Here is a 15253-nt window from a genome sequence, read left to right as displayed (position 1 = left end):
AAATATCAAATCACTGTGTTACACACCTGGAAATAACAGGGTTATAGGTTAACTGTACTTCAGTTTATTTTCTCAATTATTTTTTAAACTGTAGTTGATTTACAATGTTTCAGTTATATATACATACACATATATGTATTTTTTAAGATTCTTTCCCACTATAAGATGTTATTATAAGATGTTGAGTACAGTTATTATAGGTTATTGTAAGGTACTGAATATAGTTCCCTGTGCTATACAGCATGTCCTTATCATTCATCTCTTTTATATATAGTAGTGTATAGCTGTTAATCCCAAGTTCTCTACACTTCAATTTTTAAAAAGGTTAAATGTGAAAGACAAACAAAACCAGAAGACACCTTTTCCATATTAAAGAATGTTAAATACAATACATGATTCTTGACTGGATCCTGAACTAGGGGAAAATGCTATAAAGAACCTTACTGGAAAAACTGATGAAATTATAGATATAGACTTAGAATGTGTGCTTAATAATAATTTACTGAAGTAAAAGAGCTTTCATTCCAAGAATCCACATACACCCCCACCACATCAAAGGAAATACACTGATACGTAGACCTGGGAAGAGAAGATGACAGGGCTAACATGCTGAAACAGTGTCTTGAGCACTGAAGATTCAAAACGACCAATTAACAGTGCTGAGAATGTTCCAAGAAACCATTCCCACTCACCTTACCTCAAGAACAAACATGGATTTGGGTCCTCATGTGATTTTTCAAAAAACGCTTCAAGTTTCTAATACTTAACAGAAGAATGCCAAAGGAAAGAATTGCAAAAGACTGTTATCTATAAAAATTTTAGATTCTTAAATTTTAGCAAAAAATAACTAAAAACACACATTATGATGTCTTTTGAATTTGAACAACACTAATAGCTTTATTTAACAGACATTGAATGACTACTATGTGCAAAGCACTGTGTTAGGTGCCATGAAAGATACAAAGATGAAAAAGACACAGTCCCTGCCCACAAGGAGCGTATAATCTAGTGGGGGAGACAGACAAATACACAAATAACTAGAATACAAGGCAGTAAACAACAGAGTGGACAAATGCTGAGCGTGGCCTGAGTGTGATACTAACTAGCCTCAAGTTCCAATTTGAAACACTGGTGATGTAGAGTTGGCTGCTTTGAAAATCCCATTTCAAGATCAGCATAATAAATGTTTAAATGGTCCTATCCAAGCAGCTGGAGGCAAGACAGTAGGCCAGGTGGAAGGCTGTTTGAAACACTGTCACATTTACATATGTGGTGCTGATACAAGTATGCAGGGACAGCTAAAAAAAGACCATATATGTATCATCTGTCCTTTGGTTAATGGCTATAGCTACTGTTTTAAACAATATAGTTTTATATAAAAAGGAATTTGTATAATTCCAGAAAAGTCAACTTAAGGATTAATATTAATTCAACAAAGAATCTTGCCATAGGCAATTTTCTTATTTACTAATTGATTAAGTATTTTCTCTAAATATCTATAAAGCTCTGTAGCAATTAAACGGTTAGACGTCTAAGTATTGCTGAGTAAAAACCTCTTATGTTTAGCCTTCTGAAGGAAATGGTCACAAACCTGATAACCTGATATAGTACTACTCTATTAGCAACAAGAAGGCCTTAAAGAGATTTAAGGAAAATAACTTTTAATGCTTCAATGCAAATGGAATACATACTGATTAAATACAATTCAATGTTCTTTGAAAATATCTCACTGACAGCATTTGATACCAGTTAAGGCCAGCAAAACTGAAGTGAGGAAAATACCACATATATTGTCTTTCACTGGTTTCATGTATCATTGCCTATGACTATGGCAACTCAATGTTTTTCTTTGAAACTTCCATTTATTGGTACCGATGAGCTCTGATTTGCTTTTAACTATTATGCTTAAAAACAGCTGCTGACCACTTCCTCTTGGTAGTGCTGTCTGACATAAATGGCAAAGTAGAAACACATTTTCTGGCTGTTTTTCCTACTTCCTGAATTGCAGGGTTCACTGCTTAGCCAGTTTCCTTCAGTGTGTCACTGTGATCCTGGGACCTCTGCTGCTTCCGCTCGAGGAAACGAGCACGTGCGTCTGATATGGATTTATCATCATTTCTTCTTTGCATTTTCTTTAGGACTTCTTTGGATATTCCATCTGAAAACATTACAAATTAATCCAATAAAATTTTAGTTTTGAGTTCGGTATTAGAAATGTTAAGAGAAAGAGATGCTCTTGTTTTTTAATGTTTAGGGGGGCAAAAAAGGAAATTAAATTTTGCCCTTTAAAAAGAAATGATATAAAGTCTCTGGTTAAAAATAAGAGTATAGAGGCCTGAGAACTCAGAAAAATTGACCCTAATTGAAGCAAGTAGTGCAGTTATTCCCGTTGCTGTTTAGTTGCTAAGTCATGTCTGACTCTTTTGTAACCCCACCAGGCTCCTCTGTTCACGGGATTTCCCAGGCAAGAATACTGGAGTGGGTTGCCATTTCCTTTTCCAGGAGGATCTTCCTGACCCAGGGATCAAACCCCGCCTCCGGCATCAGCAGGCAGGTTCTTTAACTGAGCCATGAGAGAAGCCCATAGTGCAGTTATACACTGCAACAAGACACCTAGCAGTTAACATTGCCAATGACACTTCTATAATCTTGGGCAAAATCCCCCCCATTCTATTTCCCAGTGATGTTAAATAAGGATAATGCAATTTGTTCCATCAATCAGCCTCCAAAAGTTTTGCTGAAAAGCTTTTTTTTACATGTGAGCTGAGAATTAAGCTTTCTGTCCTAGTTCACTACAAGTGTTTATGCCTCCAGAAGGAAATGGTCCAAAAAAGCAAAAACTAATGAGACACTTAGTCATTTTATAGTTAAGTACAAACCTTTCTGGTTGATAAGTAGTAATATTAACTACTGCAATTAGGGGCCTAACATTTCAAGAAAAAAAAAATCTCTTGGAAAAAAAAATGTTCGAGGTAATATTTCACAAAATTTTATAAATGAAATAAAAATAGTAAAGCACTACTGGCAAGCAATCTGGCATAATGACTGAATAGAGGCCACAGAATCAAATTTCCTGGATTCAAACTCCAGATTCACCAAATATTAGCTTTGAGATTTTCAGCAAATTATTGTACGCTGCTAAGTATCTCCTCATCCATACAGTGGGGATATGTAGTTACTTCATACGGTTATTGTGGAAATTTAATGGGGTTATTGAAGTTGTTAGCACATGGCCAAAGTTCAATAGATATTTTTAATAATGCTGCTGGACAAAGGGGTTAAGAAAAACATGATTAACTGGAAGGAAAGAAGGAAGTCAAAGTACGTCTGAGGCTCATGACAACTGTTTGCTTGTCTGAGGAGACAGCCAGGACCGAAGCTCTGTAACAGCATTTCTGCAACTATATGAGAATGTGGACGCCTGCGCTCTAGAACACGTGATTCACTCACCCTTTCGGTGCTTTACATTTTCCTTATTGGTCCACCTCCTTCGCGCATCTTCTCTCACTTCACGGCGGGCCACACTGCTCAAATCATGTGCATTAAATTCATGCAACTTGGGTAGCAAGTCTCTCACCCATTCATAACGGATTGGACACACAATTCTTGCATAAACTTTGGTGGTAACTAATACCTCATGAAAAATGATCCATTCAAGTTTGGTTTCCTGTTCATGAAGCTACACAAAAGAATTCATTTAAGGATGACAACTCAATAACCTGCCTTATTCCAGATTAGACCAACCAAACATTAACAGCCTCAGGTTTTCTGAGTTAATTTTTATATTCTTCGATCAAATAGGAGGCACACATCAACCAATACCTTTATGTAATAAGATATATGCTAAACATATCCTCACATCTCTTTTTTCAGAGAAAAGTAGAAGACATCTGTATATTACTTATTCCTACATCTTTACAAAAGGAAGAAATTTCTACAGCTTCCTTTACAATAGGAAGAAATTTCTTTCTATTAGTAAAAATTCAGGTACTTACTGCTGAGGAAGGATGAATATGAACTGGGCTTCCACGCCCATCCATTGTGCAAAATGTTCTCCCAACAGACCTAAGAACCGAAAAACCAAAGGATCAAAGACAAGAACAGTAAAAACAATTAAATAAGTACAGCACTAACAATGAAAAATTATATGTCCTACTACAAGGAGTACTGTATGGAGAGGTTTGTATTTATTTAACTGTCACTATAACTTCTCTACCAATTCATCTTAAAATTAATGATTCAGGGAATTCCCTGGTGGTTCAGTGGTAAAGACTCTGTGATCCCACTGCCAAGGGCGTGCATTTGATCCCTGGTCAGGGAACTAAAATTCCTGAAGCAATGCAGTGCAGCCAAAAAACAAAAAACTAATGAGACAACTTATATAGTGATTTTACTTAATTATAAAACTTTCTGGTTGGTAAGTAGTAATATTAACAATAATATTGTATTTGTGCTTTAGAATTTCCAAAATGCTTTCATAATGAAGCATCAAATAAACCTACTAGTTTTGACAGCCAGGTACTTTATTAAAAGATCAAAACTGAGATTCAAATAAATTAGATAGCTTTCTCAAGGTCAAAGAGCTAATGTATGGTGAAAGCAAGTCCCAAACATAGGTGTTTGGACATAAATACAGTATTTTTTATATTGTATTATACTACATCTCCTTTCAAAGGTATAAATAATTTTCATCATTCTAAAACAGACAATTAGAACAGTTCATCTATAATTTTTCTAATTCCTATTAACTTCATAAATTCTTACCCTCTTCTCTACTTCCCTACATAAAGATTATTCCAAAAACTTATCAGAATAAAACCTTAGCTTAATCACACAACTGATTTCCTATAAAACTTTACATATATTCCTATTATAACCCAGGTCAGACTGCATTATAATTATTTGTATATATATATATCTACACAGTCCATATTTGGACAGTACAAAAATCTTTTTTACTTGAATCATTTGAAAGTTAGTCACCAATCTTTTGCTTCATCATCCCCAAATCCCCAAATAGGAAAGTGTGTATTTCCTATAATCAAGAATATTCTCCTACATAACCAACGTAAAACCATCAAAACCAGGGAATTAACATTGATATATTACTAGCATCTAATTCTCAGAACCCACTGAAGTTTTATCAAATGTCCTAACAATATCCTTTATAGCAAAACGACCCAGTTCAGAAATCATGTATTGCCTTTACTTTTTATGATCCTTTAGTCTCCTTTATTCTGGAAAACACCCCCCAGTCTATCTTTGACCTTCAAGATCTTGACACCTTTAACGATTACAGGCTAGTTATTTTGCAGTATGTCCCTCAATTTGATTTTGTCTGTTTTAAGACAATTAGACTCAGGTTACAGATCTTTGGCAAGAATATCACAGAAGAGATGTTCTGTTTTTATTACATCCTATCAGGAGGAACAAGATTTTGATTTACTTCATTTCTGATGATGTTCACTTTGCTTGTCTGATTTAGGTAACATCTGCCAGGCTTCTTCACTAAGAAGTTACTTTTTCCCTTTGTAATTAACAAGAAATTTGTGAAAAGGTGCTCAACTCTGTAAACAATTCCATTTGTCATTAAACTTTTAATTTACTCATTTGTTAATTTATATGATTATAGACCCAGGATTTCACATTTTATTCAATCCATTACTATCAGTATTATGAATGTCAAAATATCCCATCTTCGATCAGCCTGGGCCTATTCAAACTGGCTCCTTTGTACTTGGTCACATGGCCTCCACCTTCACTGATGACCACTTTGCTTACAGGTAAAATAAGATGTTTGGGGCTCATTGTGTACTTTTCCAGCCTTATTTCTCCAAAGGTCCTTTATGTGGCAGATGGCTGTTCCAAGTCAAAATCTGTGCAGAGGGACTTCTCTGGTGGTCCAGTGGTTAAGAATCAGCCTTGCAATGAAGGGGACATGGGTTTGATCCCTGGCTGGGAAACTACGATACCACATTTCTCAAGATCAAAGAGCTAATACATGGTGAAAGCAAGTCCCAAACATAGGTCTTTGGACTTAAATACAGCATTCTTTACATTTATTATACTACATCTCTTTTCAAAGGTATAAATAATTTTCACTATTCTAAAATATAATTAGAACAGTTTATCTATAATTTTTCTAATTCCTGTTAATGTGAAATTCTTATCCTCTTCCGTACTTCCCTACACAAAGGTTATTCAAAAAACTTATCAGAGTGAAACCTTAATTGTCACAACGGATTTCCTATAAGACTTTATACATATTCCTGTGGAGCACTAAGCACACACGCTGCAGTTACTGAGACCGAATGCCACAGCTAGAGTCTGTCCATGCACCACAACGGGAGATCCCGCGTGATCCAACAAAGACCACAAGTGACGAAACCAAGACCTGACACAGCCAAAAATAAAAAAAAAGATCTGGGCACAAAGTGTATTCACTGCTATTATAGTTATTGCTCCTAGTCCATCTCATAGTTAGGTTACATAAATATTTACAGACATACAAATACATATCATACACACACACAGAGTAACACCTATTTTTTATTATCGTATCTATCTATCCATCCACTTAATAAAAAATAAAAACTGTAATATCTGAAATTTCAATCAATACCACAGGGCTCATTCCTGTTTTCTTTTAGTATTTTTAACTCCCTTCACCATTTACTTTAATGTCTTCAATTATGTGATCGACTCCTCTGTATATAACAAATCTCCCATCACCACCACTCTTGCCCCTTTCCCACAAAGATGCCCTCCCTTCACTCAGACTCTGACATTCAAACAACCAAACAATTCCCATGTGAGTACCTTCCCCAATCCTGCTCAAGCCCTGACAGTCCACACCAAACCATCCTTCATCAGGGATGCCATCCTCAACCTATTTGGCTTTCACGCTCCACAAAGAGCCACTTCTCTGCAAGAAAACCACTGTCCCTCAGCTTGGGCACTAACCCCCCATGCTGGACAGCTGTCCTGCAGACTCCCCTCCTCCCCACATGAGTTTCAATATCCCACTCTCAGCCACTGCAGTTTCCCCGGCACAAGCGACAATTATAAGAAGGTTCTCTGTAATTGATGTCATCATAAACACAGAGCTTAAATCAAATTGTCTGTAATATTAAATAGTTCAATATGGTCATCAAATACAGTTATATTTCTCTATCCGTCTCTTAAGCTCTTAGTGCTTACCTTCGAGCTACATTTTTGAAATAACCGGCACAAAGACATCTTCGCAGGACTTCATGTTTAGGGCCTTCAAAGGTCTCTCTTGGGAAATCACTTTGCTGTAGACAGAATACATGTATAGTGGTAAGTCTCAGAGAACAACTTGAAACAATCTTTTGGTTTGAAAACTCCAAATTTCTAAAGACTTCTGTTTCTGGCCGATACGGAATATGAGGCACCAGATTGACCCTTCTGCTTGAAACAACCAAAAAAATGGACAAAACATATGAAATAATGATTTCCAAAGCACTATATGAAGGACAACGAGTCTGAGAAATAAATGAAGGAAAAAAAAATGAATTAACTCCAACAACTGTTTCAGCTTACAGTCAACCTTGAGAGAGATTCTGAACCAAGGTACAGGAAAGGAAAAACCCGAGTGAAACCTGGAGAACTCCCTGAGTTAAAGAGACAGAGCTGAGAATCCAGAGAGACCAAGATGGCTAGAATCCCCAGCCAAAGTTCAGGAGAGAAGCAATCTGCAGAGGACCCCAGAGATCTACAGGAGGGCTTCAAGAGTTCAACTGAGAACTGATAAGCACATGACTATGAGGAAATTACCCAAGGCCAGGAAAAGAGCCTCCCAAAAGGATAAGGGACAACAGAGTTGTGTGCACAGGGTCAGTAACGGCGTTTGTTCCTACAAGTCATTCTTCAACACCCTATAATACACACGGTTTTGGGGAGAGAACTCAGAAGGTCTTGCCAAAACGCCACTCAAGGGGAAAAAAAGTCACAGCAATCACCTGTTTAAGCTTCCTGATCAGTTCTCTAAGTTGAGCTTCAACACGAAATGCAGAAAATAAGCACCTCCAATGAATCCAATGTTTCTGGCACCATGAAGCTGGAGCTCCACTGCAACACAAAAACACTGGTGTCTCAAAAGTATCTTTCACAAGTGCAAGTCTAACATTCTCATTTCTATCACACAACTAGAAACAGATAAGCAACTGTCAGCTCTTTTATGAGACCTGTCCAATTAATAAGAAAGCACTTTAAGGAATATGAAAAAACAAATTAATACACCTCTAAGTGAATTAAAATAACTTGTAAATAGATTTCTTTATATATATATGCTTTAACAAACATCCAATCATTTTCTCATCTAAACTAGTTATACAGAATCAAAATTCTATGAGGTCAGTTTTCAAGAAAGGTTAAGCAGAGAAGAAAGACAAGAGTTAATATTACACAATAAATGACGGTCACAGTCACCTCACAGAGAAATCTCACTAATGTTCACAAAAATACACTGAGGTCAGTATAATCCCCACTGAAACTTACTGTCTGAAGTCATATTCTTACTGAAGCTGTATTTCAAACGAAGGCTCTCCAGTTCAAAGAACTATCTCACATACCTTGATTTGCACTGTTCAAAGATGACGGCTAAAGTTGCAAAGTCATTAAATCCTCCAGCTTTAGCTGCCAACTCTCGGTGTCTCTGCTCTGCTTCCTTCTGGTACTCTGGATCAACTAAAATGACAGTTGGAAAGGCAGTTTAGTTCCACTTTACATCAAGCCTCTTTCTTCCCTTTGTTTATTCAAGCATATTGAAATCTGCCTCACCCTCTGAGGGGAAATAATGGAGAATGACTTAACTCTTCGGTGGGGGACTGTAGACCTCTAACTACTCCCACAATTCCTTTTCCTCTTTAATCACTTTGGAGATTTTTGCTAGAATAGCAACATTACTTCTCAATCAAATTACCTTTAAAAGAGTATCTGGAATTTACTATTTGTTTTCACCGTAAGAGTAACCAATGTTCACATTAAAAAAAAAAAAGTAAAAGTTCAATGTTTCCCACTTTGTCACATTATCCACAAGTCAATCCTCAGGGCTAACCACTGTTAACTATTTAGTATGTGTCCTTTAAGATATTTTCTACACACACACACACACACACACATATATACACACATAAGCATTGTGTATGATGGTTTATTTTCTTCATAAGTTTCTTCTGATACTTCTTTTATTTATTTAATAACAGTTTAACTAAGTATGTATAGAAGCATTCATTCTCAAACATACCTACATTGTATTTCTCAGGGGTATAAGGATATAACACAATTTAACCCACCTCTATTTATCCAATTCCTAATTACAGACAATTAGGACCATCACATATGTAAAACCGAAATACTACAAACTTTTCTCTTTTAATATTATACTGAAGAATATCATGCATACAGAAAACTACACAGGTTCTGAGTGTACTGCTCAGTGAATATTCACAAATCCAACACACCAATGTACTCGACAGCCAAATCAACAAGCAGAATATTACCAACATCCCAGAGCCCCTTCTTCACTCTCTTTCAATAACTACTCAGCCCCCACCACAAGGATAACCACATTCCGACTTTTAACCCAATGAAAGGGCTTTATTTGTTTTTAAACTTTATATAAATGTACTTTATGCGTCTGGTTTCTTTTGCTCACCCTTAAGTTTCTGATTTATCTATTAGTGACTTTGACCCAATCCCACTCAGGAATTATATGTTCACTGATTGCCCAAGTTCCCCACACAGCACTTTACCCAGGCTAATCTCTTTCGGAGTCCCCTGGCCACATTTTTTTTTCCTCAAAATTTTCTAGGGCTTCTTCCTTCATTGCGCAACATCAAGCCACAGCTCCTATTATACCCATCACAGCTAGACTGAGCAGAGGCCCCACGTTGCCTAATTGCAGGGAGCAGCACTTACACAGACTACAATGTGAATCTGCAAAGCATCAGTTCCTGGTATTAGGAAGAATGCAATCTGATTAAACAAAACACTCACGAAGATATAAAGTCTTCCATCCCAGGTTTTAAGTAGTTTCCACCTAAGTGACCTGGGTAACAATGGAAGGAAGTAGCTAGAGACAAAAGGGGAGCAAATATGATTTATCACACACCACACAAATGGTCCTGTCAAGGTAAAGATACAACGCTCATGTCTTGAATCAGTCATGAGCATTGATTTTTTAAGCTGAAATATCTAATTTTGTCTAATTATCTAATAGTATCTATTTTATCTAATAGTATCTAAAGATACTAGGCCAAAAGACAAAATGCACTAAAATAAAGCATTAACCATGTGTTAGCTTCCAACACTAAGAGACGAGCTTACCTATCAACCAGGGGCTCCGACATCCTTGAATGGATATAAACAGAGTCCCTGCTGCCTCGGACCTCTGGGCTATGGACCTCAGAGAAGCCTCTTGATGGTTCAGTTCTTCCCTTCCCTGCACCTGACCCTAGAGACATTCAGTGTGGCTGCAACACCCACCACGACTATTCACACAAACGCTTACCCTTTCTTATTAAAACGTCAGAGTAACTGCAGTGAGGGCTTCCCTAATGGGTCAGATGATAAGGATTCTGCCTGCAATCCAGTAGACCCCAGTTTGATCCCTGCGTCAGGAAGATCCCCTGGAAAAGGGCATGGCTACCCACTCTAGTATTCTTGCCTGGAGAATCCCATGGACAGAGGGGGTTACAGTCCTTGGGGTCAAAAAGAGTTGGACAATAAACTTGAGTGATTACAATTCTAAACTCAGTTTATATTTTGTGATGATTAACTCTGCGTGGTCAGCGTTGGATCTCTGTTGTTCATGGTGGCTGCCTGCTCAGACTTTAAAACATGTACAGAGCCCACTGCTTTTCTGGCTGTCCTTCCCACACAGCTATTACCTTCTCTCTGTCTCTCCTCCCAGTTATTCTCAAAGCCAAGAGAAAATACAGAGAATATTTTTTTCTTTTCCTTAACTCTTCCCTCAGAAATAACCTAATTAATTAAAATTAAAACTGACAGAAGTCCCAAAGTAAATTCAGGAAATGTAGAAAAGTAAAAAAAACCATTACCACACACAGTTCTGACAATCTCAGCAAGTTTATCCTCTGACTGAACAATAGTTTGACTATCTATCTTTAATTACTTTCCCAGTAGACTTGTCATTTTCTTTAATTTTTTATCTTTCCCCAGATGAAATTCTATTATCAGTTTCACCTCAGACAAATAATGCTCTGAGGCAAAAAACATAAACAAGGAACTGAAGCAGCAAAACAAGACTGTAGACTGTATCAGCTTAACTTCTTCCTTTGGGAAGATAATGCAATACTTTTCTATATACAATCAACCAGAAAACAAAACTATTACATAGGAAGAGTTTCAATAACAACAATCTTCAGAGCAGAAGCAGGGGAGTAAGGCTGTAATAAAGTACCACTTATCTCTAAATATATCACAGTTTAAATATTTTTAAAAAATTTAAAACCAACACAATGTTATTTTAAATTTGGTCCATTTTAAGGCAATGCTCTTTACCATCTTAAAAACACTTAAGAGCCCTCACTCCATTGTTTGACTTCTAAAGCAACATCTATACTAGCAGACACTGTGTACACAGCTTACTACAGCAAGAGAGAGATTATTAAAAATGTTGACGGCATCATCATTTTGATGTTTAAAAATCTTTATTCAATGATAGATCTGAAAATACTAGCCAGTTTTACCAATAAGTATAATAAACTGGGCTTCCCAGGTGATACCAGTGGTAAAGAATCCGCCTGCCAATGCAGGAGACAGAAGAGACATGGGTTTGATCCCTGGGTCAGGAGGGAAGGGCACCCTACTCCAGTATTCTTGCCAGAAGAATCCCATGGACAAAGGAGCCTGGTGGGCTACAATCCATGGGGTCGCAAGGAGTTGGACACAACTGAGCGTCTAAGCAGAGCAGATGTAATAAACTAAATTAGGTGATCTACAAAGACTAAGACCCAAGAAAGAATTGCTTAACCTATAAAGACTATATAGCAGCTGGACAACAAATACATATTTGGGGATATAACAAGATCTCAGCAAGTCACATGCTCAAAAACTGAAGCTGCATTTTGTCGCAGCTAAACTTCTTGATGATCTAAGTTTAAAAATTAACCCTAAATCACATATGTACATGTAAGAAGAGTGTCTCTCCAAGTATGAAGAAGAAACCAATAGCAATTGTTGCCTCAAGCAATTAGATTTGGATGACGCCAAGGAATGCCTCTGCCAAGGTGTCTAACTTTATTTAGATCAGACTATGTAGCAATTTGTGCTCTAGGGCACTGTTAAAAACAAGAGATCAATCACCTAGCAATCCGGGGAGACTAACAGCTTGGTGTAATACCAATAGAGGCAGGCCAGCAAAAATTGAAACAGAGCAGCCAGATTTTACAAATTGCTTTTATTGAAGTATAGTTGATGTACAATATTATATCAGTTTCAGATGAACAATAATATAGTGATTCAATATTTTTACAGAGTATACTTCATTTAAGTATAATCCTACTACTATACTTTATATTAATAATATAATATTGAAGAAGACTATTGAAGAGTCCCTTGGACTGCAAGGAGATCAAACCCGTCAATCCTCAAGGAAATCAATCCTGAATATTCACTGGAAGGACTGACGCTGAAGCTCCAATAGTGTGGCCACCTGATACAAAGAGCTGGCTCACTGGAAAAGACCCTGACGCTGATAAAGATAGAAGGCAGGAGGAGAAGGGGATGACACAGGATGAGATGGTTGGATGGCATCACTGACTCGATGGACATGAGTTTGAGTAACAGCTCCAGGAGATGGTGAAGGACAGGGAAGCCTGGTGTGCTACAGCCCGTGGGGTCACAGAGTTGGACATGAATGAGTAACTGAACAACAAATACTTCGTTTAAAGCTATTATAAAATAATGGCTATATTTCCCTGTGCAATAAAATATATCTTTTTTGCTTATTTATTTTAGACATAGCAGTCTGTATCTGTTAATCCTATACCCCAAATTTACCTGTCCCTGCTTCCCTCTCCTCACTGGTAATCATTATTTCTTTCTCTATATCTGTAAGTCTGTTTCTGTTATTTACATAAATGCATATGTGGTAACTCAGATGGTAAAGAATCTGCCTACAATTCAGGAGACCTGTGTTCACTCCCTGAGTCATAAAGACCCCCAGGAGACGGCAATGGCAACCCACTCCAGGTTTCTTGCCTGGAGAATCCCATGGACCTAGGAGCCTGGCAGGCTGCTGCTGCTACTGCTGCTGCTAAGTCGCTTCAGTCGTGCCTGACTCTGTGCGACCCCATAGACGGCAGCCCACCAGGCTCCCCCGTCCCTGGGATTCTCCAGGCAAGAACAGTGGAGTGGGTTGCCATTTCCTTCTCCAATGCATGAAAGTGAAAAGTGAAAGTGAAGTCGCTCAGTCGTATCCGACTCTTTGCAACCCCATGGACTGCAGGCTACAGGGTCACAAAGAGTAGGACACAACTGAGCAAATAACACACTATTTTCTTTTTTTAGGTTCCACATATAAATGATAACAGAGCATCTGTCTTTCTCTGTCTGACTTGATCCATTTGTTGCAAATGGCAGAATTTCATTCTTTTTTATGCCCAAGATAAATATATTCTATTGTATGGGGGGGTGGTGTGTGTGTGTGTGTATGTGTATATATATACACATATACAATATATATATTTTTTTCTTTGCCGTAGGAGACAGATCCAAAAAAATATTGCTACAGTTCAGTTCAGTTCAGTCGCTCAGTCGTGTTCGACTCTTTGAGACCCCATGAATTGCAGCAGGCCAGGACTCCCTGTCCATCACCAACTCCCGGAGTTCAACCAAACTCATGTCCATCGAGTTGGTGATGCCATCCAGACACCTCATCCTCTGTCGTCCCCTTCTCCTCCTGCCCCCAATCCCTCCCAGCATCAGAGTCTTTTCCAATGAGTCAACTCTTCACATGAGGTGGCCAAAGTATTGGAGTTTCAGCTTCAGCATCAGTCCTTCCAAAGAACACCAAGGACTAATCTCCTTCAGAATGGACTGGTTGGATCTCCTTGCAGTCCAAGGGACTCTCAAGAGTCTTCTCCAACACCACAGTTCAAAAGCATCAATTCTTCAGCACTCAGCTCTCTTCACAGTCCAACTCTCACATCCATACATGACCACTGGAAAAACCATAGCCTTGACTAGATGGACCTTTGTTGGCAAAGTAATGTCTCTGCTTTTTAATATGCTACCTAGGTTGGTCATAACTTTCCTTCCAAGGAGTAAGCATCTTTTAATTTCATGGCTGCAGTCACCATCTGCAGTGATTTTGGAGCCCAAAAAAATAATAAAGTCTGACACTGTTTCCACTGTTTCCTCATCTATTTCCCATGAAGTGATGGGACCAGATGCCGTGATCTTAGTTTTCTGAATGTTGAACTTTAAGCCAACTTTTTCACTCTCCTCTTTCACTTTCATCAAGAGGCTTTTTAGTTCCTCTTCACTTTCTGCCATAAAGGTGGTATCATCTGCATATCTGAGGTTACTGATATTTCTCCCGGCAATTTTGATTCCAGCTTGTGCTTCTTCCAGCCCAGCGTTTTCTCATGATATACTCTGCATATAAGTTAAATAAACAGGGTGACAATATACAGCCTTGATGTACTCCTTTTCCTATTTGGAACCAGTCTGTTGTTCCATGTCCAGTTCTAACTGTTGCTTCCTGACCTGCATATAGGTTTCTCAAGAGGCAGGTCAGGTGGTCTCGTATTCCTATCTCTTGAAGAATTTTCCACAGTTTGTTGTGATCCACATAGTCAAAGGCTTTGGAGTAGTCAATAAAGCAGAAATAGATGTTTTTCTGGAACTCTCTTGCTTTTTCCATGATCCAGTGGATGTTGGCAATTTGATCTCTGGTTCACACAGTCAAAGGCTTTGGCATAGTCAATAAAGCAGAAATAGATGTTTTTCTGGAACTCTCTTGCTTTTTCCATGATCCAGCGGATGTTGGCAATTTGATCTCTGGTTCCTCTGCCTTTTCTTTATTGTTCTTTTTTCTTTTTTTTCCTCTGCCTTTTCTAAAACCAGCTTGAACATCTGGAAGTTCACGGTTCACATATTGCTGAAGCCTGGTTTGGAGAATTTTGAGCATTACTTTACTAGCGTGTGAGATGAGTGCCATTGTGCAGTAGTTTGAGCATTCTTTGGCATTGCCTTTCTTTGG

At 38.0% G+C, this 15253-nt stretch overlaps 1 protein-coding gene across 2 annotated transcripts in view; it reads right to left on the bottom strand.

Annotated features, from left to right (window-relative positions):
• Nucleotides 1-863: 863 nt before the first annotated feature.
• Nucleotides 864-15253, bottom strand: part of DHX40 (DEAH-box helicase 40) — a 49853-nt gene continuing 35463 nt past the window's right edge. For both annotated transcript variants that reach the window (XM_027517986.1, XM_027517988.1), the window contains exons 13-18: nt 8595-8709; nt 7983-8091; nt 7201-7295; nt 3996-4065; nt 3451-3679; nt 864-2158 (exon numbers count right to left, since the gene is read on the bottom strand). In XM_027517986.1, coding sequence (XP_027373787.1) covers nt 2019-2158; nt 3451-3679; nt 3996-4065; nt 7201-7295; nt 7983-8091; nt 8595-8709 — 758 coding nt within the window. In that variant the 3' untranslated portion in view covers nt 864-2018. The remainder of the gene's footprint in view (nt 2159-3450; nt 3680-3995; nt 4066-7200; nt 7296-7982; nt 8092-8594; nt 8710-15253) is intronic.

This window comes from Bos indicus x Bos taurus, chromosome 19 (genome assembly GCF_003369695.1).
Source record: "Bos indicus x Bos taurus breed Angus x Brahman F1 hybrid chromosome 19, Bos_hybrid_MaternalHap_v2.0, whole genome shotgun sequence".
Classification (NCBI taxonomy): domain Eukaryota; kingdom Metazoa; phylum Chordata; class Mammalia; order Artiodactyla; family Bovidae; genus Bos; species Bos indicus x Bos taurus.
The sequence above is the reverse complement of the archived record's forward strand: the minus strand, read 5'-3'. Positions and strand labels throughout refer to the sequence as shown.